Source organism: Primulina eburnea, chromosome 1 (genome assembly GCF_022965805.1).
Source record: "Primulina eburnea isolate SZY01 chromosome 1, ASM2296580v1, whole genome shotgun sequence".
NCBI classification, from domain to species: Eukaryota; Viridiplantae; Streptophyta; class Magnoliopsida; order Lamiales; family Gesneriaceae; genus Primulina; species Primulina eburnea.
The window spans coordinates 14,993,054-15,003,884 of NC_133101.1; the positions used below are offsets into that span (position 1 = coordinate 14,993,054).

The 10,831-nt window shown below is 42.3% G+C and overlaps 1 protein-coding gene across 1 annotated transcript; it reads right to left on the reverse strand.

Annotated features, from left to right (window-relative positions):
• Positions 1-5,929: 5,929 nt before the first annotated feature.
• On the reverse strand, positions 5,930-6,394 carry LOC140804780 (uncharacterized). The gene has a single exon (XM_073160909.1). It carries the CDS (start codon positions 6,392-6,394, stop codon positions 5,930-5,932), a length of 465 nt encoding a protein of 154 aa, XP_073017010.1.
• Positions 6,395-10,831: the final 4,437 nt, after the last annotated feature.

The window sequence follows — 10,831 nt, forward strand, 5'->3', positions numbered from 1 at the left end:
GAGTCATTGATTCATGTAGTCAGATTAGATACATGCTTCGATGTCCGTTTATGCTTTTATATATGTTTTATATGATTGCATTAAATACATTGTTTATACTGGGATATTTATATCTCACCGGAGTTATCCGGCTGTTGTCTTGTTTGTATGTGTGCATGGAAACAGGTGGGACAGGTACAGGGTCACAGAGGTGAAGACAGATCGAGATTAGAGTGGTTATACCGGACTTGGACTAGAGTTAGGGTTTAAACACTTGATAGTAGTTGTTGAACCTGAGTATGTATGTTTGTATATTTTATCAGATTTATACTTTTATACTGATATGTATAGGAATTTGATTCCATTACCTTCCGCATTTTAAAAAGAAAAAAAAAAATTAGACCCTGATTATTATAATTGATTTAGTCCCAATGACGATTAAGAACATGATTAGCGTCCGGGTCCCTACAACAGGTGGTATCAGAGCGACAGATCCTTTAGATTGAGATATAAGAGGCTAGTGAGCGGGGTAGATTGAGTTTTTTTTCCTGCTTTTGAATGCTAGCATGTCTTACTGCTTTATTACATGTTACTTGTTTATCTGATTTGATATAGTAATATGTTGTGTTGAGATTGGATCAGTACTGATTCTAGATCAGCAGTAAGATGGTCAGAGGAGAATTGCAACAGAATTGTTGTACTTGTTACTAATCTATTTGATTATTAGATATTCCTGTTGCGCGTTTTCTTAACTGCTCGCAAGCGCACGATGTCAAGTTATAGTAAAATGTACCTTTGAGTACAAGTATCGATCCCACGAGGAGTGTGTATAAAAATGTATATCAATTCTTGTAATTAAAATAGCCAAGACTTTATCTAGAAAAATCAGTAATCAGATTTGTTTGTTTAAACGAATTAATTGAAAACAATGAATTAATTAGATCACCGAATTGAGAAATATCAATGAGAGAAAATATCTAGAGAAATGATTTCACAAAGTTTCCACGATAATTTATTCACAGTTTAATTTATATTCCTGAATTTCAATCAATTAATGGCCAAGAACACTTAGATTGTTTTATTCACCCTTTCCCAAGTGACGAATAAAGTGTATCTATCAACTTCGATTCAATTATTCCTAATTAGAATCTAAGTTTCATAGATAAATGCTAACAATGTTCTTACTAAGCCTCGCTAAAGTTATACGCCTTCCGAACGCTATAAACATTTAACGATGTGTCTCTAATGATCTATAATCCTAGTTACTCTCCCGAGTTATAAGATTAATCAAACAACAAACAATTTATGGCCAGTAAATTGCAGTGCAGTAAACGCAGAAAACACAATTAAACGAAAGCGGAATTCAATCACATAAACAACGGTGTCAAATCATCGTATCAACAGAATTACGTCATTCTCTAGAATGGGAATTTAGTTCATCACGAAATCTAAATAAACACAATGCATGTTTGAAGATTCAGACATTGAGTTACACGAAAATATAAAAACGAAAGATAAAAGACAAATCCGAAGTGTCGTCTCTGTGTCCAGATACGTCGTTCTTCGTATCTGTGATCGATCTTCGCGTTCCGGATCTTCGTCTCTTGATTTCTCCAGCCCTCCGAGGTGTTTTCTCTCCCAAAACGGCTGCCCCGTTTCTGACCTAGCGATCGCGCTTTTATACCTATTCTGGCTGCGGCGCGCGCGCGGTGGCGCATGAAATGGCGCGGTGGCGCGCGAGTTGCTGTTCATCTGCCCGTGCATGTATGCGCGCGGTCGCGCATGAAGTCGCGCTGGCGCGCGTTGCTCTCGGGTCTGTACGCGCGGGTGCGCATGAACTGGCGCGGTGGCGCGCCAGCCACTGTCGATCATCCTGCACATCTTTGCGCGCGGCTGATCGTGATCTCGCGCGGGCGCGCGCGAGGCTCTGTCCGAGGCTTGAGTGTATGTGCGCGTGATTGCGCGTGAAGTGGCGCGATGGCGCGCGCACTTCTGTCCCATGGCGTGCTCGTGGTAATGCACTTCTTGGTTCACTTGGCTTCGTGTCCGCTATTTTCTCCATTTCTGAAATGACAACATAAACAAACCAAAAACGCATAATTCTGTTCGAAACAAGCATAATTCAAAATGGATTTAAATGTAAATTAAGTGCAAATCTTGCACTTATCAAACCCCCCAAACTTGAATTTTTGCTAGTCCCGAGCAAAATATAAGAAAAGCTAATAAAGAAGGAATAAAAATACGCAAACTACTAAAGTCATGGATGTGCAAAAAGTGATAATGACCTCCGATTCATCTAATTTCATGTAATTCACGATTTCCCAAGAGTCACGTGTGTGTGTGTTATGTCAATGTTTGTTTACCCCATCGAATGCTCAAATAAAGTTGTAATGCCCCTTTGCCTTACAGAATCAAGAAATCCTCAGTTCAGTTCAACTTTCACATCATCAACATAAACATTTGCATTCACAGATCACATATGACTTTTTCGGTGATTATTTGGCTCGAAAGATGATCAACACAAGTATGCCAAAGATGAAATCACAAAATGAGATGCTTGCAAGCAAGTGGTTAAGGTCTATACTTGTTGACAATGAGTTTCAGGTATCCATAGGCTTGACTTGAACAACTTTTCTCCACTAGTATATTGGATAAATGTGACAAGGTTAATAGGTCTTGTAGGCTTGTAACGTTAGGCCACGGCTCACGGCTACAATAAAAGGTATGGAATTCAAAATTTGAGAGAAATAATCAACTCTTCATCAATTTCACTCTTTTTCATTTTCTTTTTCACCATCCACTTATTGTTTTCTTTTCATTCATATCCTTCGTCTCCCTTATATTTTCTTTGATTGAACTTTTTCTCTTTCTTTTTGTCTATTTTCAACTCCCTCTTTGCTCACTTCAATTTTTCTTTTTTCTTTTCAAGGAGCTTTTGAATCACTACACCACCAATGAATTTCTTTCTCTCAAAATCAGGTAGGAAAATAAGTGTATCGTCTTCATTAGGTAGTTGTTGTGGGATGTAGAATAGATACAAGTGGGGGTTGATTGTATGTCATTGACACACACCACTTGATTTTTAGTAAGCTCAAAATGGGACACTAGGGATATTTCATGTTCATTTGGTAGGCTCGAAGGCTCAACGGTTTCAAAGATCGCCTAAATCATTCCTATGTCACATATTATCCGTATTTCGCCTCGAAAAGTGTTCAAACAAGTTCTAGACTTCCGTCAATCCATTAGTCAACTCATACACACCAATCACATGCAATTTTCAAAAAAAATGATATATGAAATAGGTGCACGAAGAAAATTTAAGCATCTCAATTAAACTTGAAGCTCAAAGGGCTACAATTGACAATAAGCAAAGAACACAGGCCCAAGGATATTGCGAACAATTGCCTAGCTCATTCCTATGATTGCAAAAGTGTCAATCAATGTCATGCAAGAATTACCAATAATCAGATCTCCCTCATCTGTTTAGCATCACAGGCATGCAACTTGTCTCTAAACAACGATAATATCAACAAACACGACAGTGCAAAATAATTGTGACTCCTAAGTTATCATGAACACATATAAATTTCAGGATCGCAATTCAGTTTTCATCATCGGTCACACATTTTACTTATCCATGACTCTACCTAACAAATATAGAATGCAATAAAAAAATCAAACTAAATACTGTGCAAAATAAAAATTCAGATTCCAACAAGCAATTTGTTACCCCCACAAACTTAAAGTATGCATTGTCCGCAATGTATGGAAATAAAAAATATGACAACACATACCTCGCACCCGAGTGTCAGAACTCGGGGCTCGAATCATCATCCCCAGATCCTTCATCATCATCGTCCATCGGCTGTGGGTACTGTGGTGGCCAGGCTGGTTGTGGTGGGTAAGGAACATCCTCGGGTCCAGGTGGGAACCGCTGGGTAAGTGCCGTCGTGAAATCCATCATGTAGGACATGAAGGTACTAGTAGTCTGTCGGTGTTCGGCCTGCCGTCGGCGCTCAGCCCGCGACTCTTGTTCCAGTCGGAACATTCTATCTCGCAAACTAGAACGAGGAATCGATGGTGGTGGTGGTGGTTGACGTTCTCTGGCCCTCCGATTATAAGCTGCCCTAGCCTGTTGCCGTTCTATTTCGCCTCCGAAGTGCGAACGCTCTACTTCAAATACTGTGATTGGGCTCTTGGCTTTCAAGACCTGTTCATCGGCGCCCCATTGCACACCGGCATAAAGACATAATGTAGTGATGGTATGTGGGCACGGGAGGCTGACGGTCATAAGTCCTGTACCAGCACGCATGATATAACTGTTAATAAGCTTCCCCAAATCCACGGTCCGCCCAGTCATGATGGCGTAAATTAACGCCACTTTGTCTTTTGTAATTTCAGTCTGATGGGAGGAGGGCATGATCCGTGAGAGAATAAAAGATGCCCAACAACGTGGTTACGGCGTAAATCGGATTTCTTCAAAGTGACTGGGGAGCCCTGATTCAATCGCCACTCTGCACCCTCGATGCCTAAGGTCCTGATAATCTCATCGTAGTTCACATCCCCCGTGATCAACTCAGTGTACCCGTCATTTTCAAACTCCGGCAGATTGTAGATTGCGTTAATAGTGGACGAATCAAAATAGACGAGTTGCCCTCGCACCAAAACTCCGTATTCTTCATGTTTGATTCTCAAATTCGCATAGAATTCACGGACTACGGATATCACAGCGTCTGGTGGAGACTGAGCTATATCCATCCACCCTCGTCGCCCGACCTCTCTAATGAATGCACAGTCGGGGTATGTCATATCTAGCCCTCTTTCTGGAATAATCGACCTAGACAAGGTGCTCTCATATACCCGAAAGGCTTCCTCGTTCCAAAATTTGTGAGCATCATAGGAACGAGAGGAGGAAGCCCCATCCTTTGATTTTTTACGAGGCGCCATAATTATCACTTTGTATCAACAATAATAATCAGCAAATCGAGAGCACAATTCCACCAACACAGCTAGAATTCTGAAATTGATCCCCAAACAATAATATTGTGGAAGGAACGGTACCCTTACTTGAAGCAAACGACTAGAAAGAACACCGGCGGCTTGGAGGGAGGCGGCGGCGCTAGAGCGGCGGCGGCTGAGGGGCGGCGTTTTGGGAGGACGGCGGCGGCGCTGCTAGTGGTGGTTGCTTGTGGTGGTTGGGTGTGTATATGTGTTGAGGGAGGAGTGTTTGTGGTGTTGAGGTGTGAGGGAGGTGGAGAGGTAAGTAGATGGTGGTGTTAGAGTGAAAATATGTGAGTGGGAGAGGAGTTTGATATGAGAAGGAGAGTGGATTTGTGAGGGGAGGCGGCTGAGTGGTGAGGGAGAGGAGAATTTAGGGTAGAAAATCGCGAGGAGGGTATTTAAAGAAGTGGGGACTGAACGCGGCGTGCGCGGTCGCGCGAGATGTGGCGCGGCCGCGCGCTGGCTACTGTCTGCTGTCAATAATTGAGCGCGCGCGCGCGCGTGTAAAGTGGCGCGGCCGCGTGCTTGCTACTGGCTGTCTTCGATAATCAGGTGCGCGCGGTCGCGCGAGAACTCGCGCTGGGGCGCGATGGCTTCTGTTTTTTTTTTTTTATGGTTGATGAGACGCGCGCTGGCGCGAGAAGTTGCGCTGCCGCGCGCATGCTTCTGGTCTTGCCCCTGGTTCCACGCGCGCTGCTGCGCGAGAGGTGGCGCGGTGGCGTGCATGCGTCTGTTCTTACCACTTTTTTTTTTTTTTATATATATATATAAATGATTAACCTGCAAAAATAAAACGATTCAAATTAATACAATTATAGAAGAAATTAAAAATATTAACTAAGAAATAGAATTAAAATAATAAAGCAGAACGAATGCAAAAATAAATAAATGCGGGTTGCCTCCCACACAGCGCTTGGTTTAACGTCGTCAGCCCGACTACCAGTCCTGTTCAATTTGGTTCACCCAGACTAAGATTGTCAATATTCCTCACTTCAGTTCCATAATATGCCTTAACCCGCTGTCCATTGACTTTGAAAGTTCGTCCATCACTGCATCTCAGCTCGATAGCCCCATGAGGATATACTGTTTCTACGACGAACGGCCCTGACCAACGTGATTTTAGTTTACCAGGAAATAATTTCAAACGAGAGTTGAATAGTATTACTTGTTGTCCTGGTTTGAGCTCCCTTCGGACAATGATTTTGTCATGCCACTTCTTAGTTTGCTCCTTGTAGATCTTGGCAATTTCATAAGCATCATTGCGGAATTCCTCCATCTCATTTAACTGCAGTTTTCTGGCATCGCCAGAAGCTTTCATGTCGAAGTTCAACTTTTTAACTGCCCAAAATGCTCGGTGCTCCAGCTCTAGTGGCAAGTGGCATGCTTTCCCAAAAACTAGCCTATAGGGAGACATCCCAATAGGCGTCTTGAATGCGGTCCGATAAGCCCATAGCGCATCATCCAACTTCATGGCCCAATCCCTCCGGTTTGTGTTGACTGTCTTTTCCAGTATTTGCTTAATTTCCCGGTTGGATACTTCAGCTTGTCCATTCGACTGCGGATGATATGCTAGTGCCACCTTGTGCTTCACATTATATTTGGCCAATAGTGAGTTGAAAATTCTATTGCAAAAATGCATACTTTCGTCACTTATGATGGCTCTCGGTGTTCCAAACCTGGTGAAAATGTTTTTCTGTACGAATTTCGCTACAACATGAGAGTCATTAGTACTGGTGGCGATTGCTTCCACCCATTTCGACACATAATCAACAGCTAACAGAATATAAGAATAACCAAAGGAAGGGGGAAAAGGTCCCATGAAATCTATGCCCCAAACGTCAAAAAGTTCCACTTCCAAAACATTTGTCAGTGGTAATTCGTGACGCCTAGAGATGTTTCCTAACCTCTGGCATCTATCACATGATTTTACTAAGGTATAGCTATCTTTAAACAAACTAGGCCAATAGAAACCATATTGCAATACCTTAGCTGCTGTTCGTGACGCTCCAAAGTGTCCGCCATATGGTGAATAATGACACTTCTCCAAAATTTGTTGTGCTTCAAGAACTTCCACGCACCTCCTAATCACTTGGTCAGCACACCTCTTATACACGAACGGATCGTCCCAATAGAAGAACTTTATATCATGGACGAATTTCTTCTTCTGATGGTAGCTCATATCTGGGGGAAGGGTTCCACAAGACAAAAAATTAGCAATGTCAGCAAACCAAGGAAGTATAGAGTTTACCTCAAAAAGCTGCTCATCTGGAAATGTCTCTTGTATGGCTCCCTCTTCTTCCTTCTCTTCTAGCTCAAGTCTTGACAAGTGGTCAGCCACTTGATTTTCGCATCCCTTCCTATCCTTTACTTCAAAATCAAACTCTTGGAGCAACAAGATCCACCTTATCAAGCGTGGCTTTGCGTCCTTCTTGGCAAATAAGTATCGGATAGCTACATGATCAGTGAAAACGATTACCTTTGTACCTACCAAGTAGGGTCTGAACTTGTCAAAGGCGAATACTACTGCAAGCATCTCCTTTTCGGTAGTCGTGTAGTTTTGCTGTGCCGCATCCATGGTACGACTTGCGTAGTAGATTGATCTAAAGACTTTATCACGTCTCTGGCCCAACACTACACCTACTGCATAGTCACTTGCATCGCACATCAGCTCAAAGGGCTGCTCCCAGTCCGGCACTATCATAATTGGTGCAGTCACCAATGCCATTTTTATCTTCTCGAATGCCTGCAAACAATTATCATCAAATATAAAAGTTGACTCCTTTTCAAGTAAATTGCACAGGGGTTTAGTGATCTTAGAAAAATCTTTAATGAATCTACGATAAAACCCCGCATGTCCGAGGAAGCTCCTTATTCCCTTGATGTTCTTTGGTGGAGGAAGTTTTTCAATGACAACCACCTTGGCTCTGTCCACTTCTAATCCCCGAGACGACACTTTATGTCCAAGGACTATGCCCTCTTGGACCATAAAGTGGCATTTCTCCCAGTTAAGAACTAAGTTCTTTTCTTGGCATCTCTGCAAAACAAGGGATAAGTTATATAAACAATGATCAAATGACGAGCCAAATACCGAGAAGTCGTCCATGAAGACTTCCATTATCTCCTCCACCATGTCTGCAAATATGGCCATCATACACATCTGGAAAGTGGCAGGTGCATTACATAGCCCAAAAGGCATCCTCCTAAAGGCAAACGTGCCATAGGGGCATGTGAATGTTGTTTTCTCCTGATCTTCCGGAGCTATAGCAATTTGGTTATAACCTGAATAACCATCTAAGAAACAGTAGTGACAATAACCTGCAAGTCTGTCAAGCATATGATCAATAAAAGGCAATGGAAAATGATCTTTTCGTGTGGCATTGTTCAACTTTCTATAATCAATGCATACTCGCCAACCAGTTACAGTACGAGTAGATATTAATTCATCATTTTCATTTTTTACCACTGTCATTCCACCCTTTTTTGGTACTACTTGGACAGGAGATACCCAGCTACTATCAGAAATAGCATAAATCACACCAGCATTTAATAATTTCAGTACCTCATTCTTCACAACCTCTTTCATTGCTGGGTTCAACCTCCTCTGGTGATCCACATAAGGAGTATACGACTCCTCCATCAAAATTTTATGCATGCATATAGTTGGGCTAATTCCCCTAATATCAGATATCGACCATCCTAAGGCAGTTTTGTATTCTCTCAGCACTCTCAATAATTTATCTTTTTCATCACACGAGAGGGAGGAAGAGATAATTACCGGATACGTCGACTTCTCACCTAAAAAGGCATAACACAGGTGGCTTGGCAACTCTTTCAACTCAGGGTAAGGTGGTATTACCTCTAGTTTCTCATTTACATCCAACTCCTCGTGCGGTGCATCTTTTCTCTTTTCTTTTTGTAGTGCTTCAAGAGCCACCAATTGCTCTTTCACTTCCCAATTATCTTCATCAACAGTTCCTGCTGCACCTATCAGACAGCTCTCCAATGGATCCCTCATTCCTGCACAATCAAGAGACATACATGAGTCTATAACATTAATGCTTTTACAAGTGCTTACCTCATTCGATCCCTTCATGGCGTGATAGATGTTAAACATAACTTTTTCTCCACCAACTCTCAAGGTGAGTTCACCCTTTTGAACATCAATCAATGCCCTTCCAATCGCCAAGAATGGTCTCCCAAAGATCAATGGAGCATCATGATCTTCTTCCATATCTAAAATCACAAAGTCAGCAGGAAAAATAAACTTATCCACTTTTACCAGTACATCCTCGACGATCCCACGCGGATACGTGAGACTTCTGTCTGCAAGCTGTAGGGTGATAGTAGTTGGTTTAACTTCTCCAAGCTCCAATTTCCTGAAAATAGAAAATGTCATAAAATTAATACTTGCTCCTAAATCACATAAAGCTTTACTACAATGAGAACCACCAATAAAACAAGGAATAGTAAAACTCCCTGGATCTTTCAATTTTTGTGGTAATTTCTTTTGTAGGATGGCACTGCACTCCTCAGTAAGCTTCACTGTTTCAAACTCTTGCAGCTTCCTCTTTTTAGACATCACATCTTTAATAAACTTTGCATAATTCGGCATTTGCTCCAAAGCATCAGCGAATGGTATGTTGATGTGTATCTTTTTGAAAATTTCCAAGAACTTTGCAAACTGATCATCTAAATTCTTCTTCTTGAATCTCTGAGGGTAGGGTAGAGTCGGCTTATACACTGGAAGTGGTTCAACTTTGATTTCAGACGTGGATCCCTCCGGTTCACTTTCTTCAACTGTCTTCTCACTGTCCACTCTCTCTTTGGGACTGTGTATCTCTAAGTCCTTCCCACTCCTCAAAGTGACAGCCTTGCACTGCTCTTTTGGGTTCACCTCTGTGTTACTGGGAAATTGCCCCTTGTTCTGATCTTTTAGAGCTTGGCCAACTGTCCGATTTGCGTTTCCAAAGATTTCATTGTGGCACCCATGTTTCCCATGTGAGTCTCCACATTGTCAAGACGAGATTCAGTTTTCGCCATCCTTTTTCCAGACTCAGCAACGAATGTACCTATCAAATCTTCCAATGAAGGCTTTCCCTCCCCCTTTGATGTATTGAACCCCGGTGGAGGATTCAACACATTTTTATTGTTTGCGTAAGAAAAGTTTTCGTGATTTCTTAATCCAGGATGATAAGTGTTAGGGGGAGGGTTACCTCTATATCCTCCATATCCACCCTGATTTCTGTTGTTGATATACTGTGCTTCTTCAGGGGTGGATAGTTCCTCAGTAACCATCGATGGACCCTCGATGTCAGATGTACTCACTTTGTTCATCGCGGCTATTTGAGTGGTCAATGCAGATACCTGCGCAGTGAGTGACGTAATAGGATCCACCGCATAAACTCCAGCTGTCCTTTTTACTCCTGCCCTTTCCGACGGCCACTGGTAGCTGTTTATCGTCATCTGTTCGAGCAAGTCATAAGCTTGCTCAGGAGATTTGGCAAAGATCGTGGCACCAGCTGCAGCATCCACTGTTCCTCTTGTTTGCCCATTTAGACCGTTGTAGAATAACTCAATCTGCACCCAGTCTTCGAAGCCATGGTTTGGGCACTTTCTTAACAGCTCCTTGTATCTTTCCCATGCTTCATACAATTGCTCGAATTCAGTCTGCCTAAACGTGCTGATCTCAATCTTGAACTGGGCAGATTTTGCAGGGGGAAAGTATTTCGCTAAAAATTTCGTGGCTAGCTCATGCCATGTCGTGATGCTTCCCAAGGGAAGCGATTGTAGCCATCCTCGTGCTTGATCCCTGAGAGAAAACGGAAACAAACGCAGTCTAATAATATCATCA

Excerpts from the sequence above, each read along its gene's own strand:
- LOC140804780 (XM_073160909.1), bottom strand. The coding sequence starts at position 6,394 with ATGTCTCCCTATAGGCTAGTTTTTGGGAAAGCATGCCACTTGCCACTA.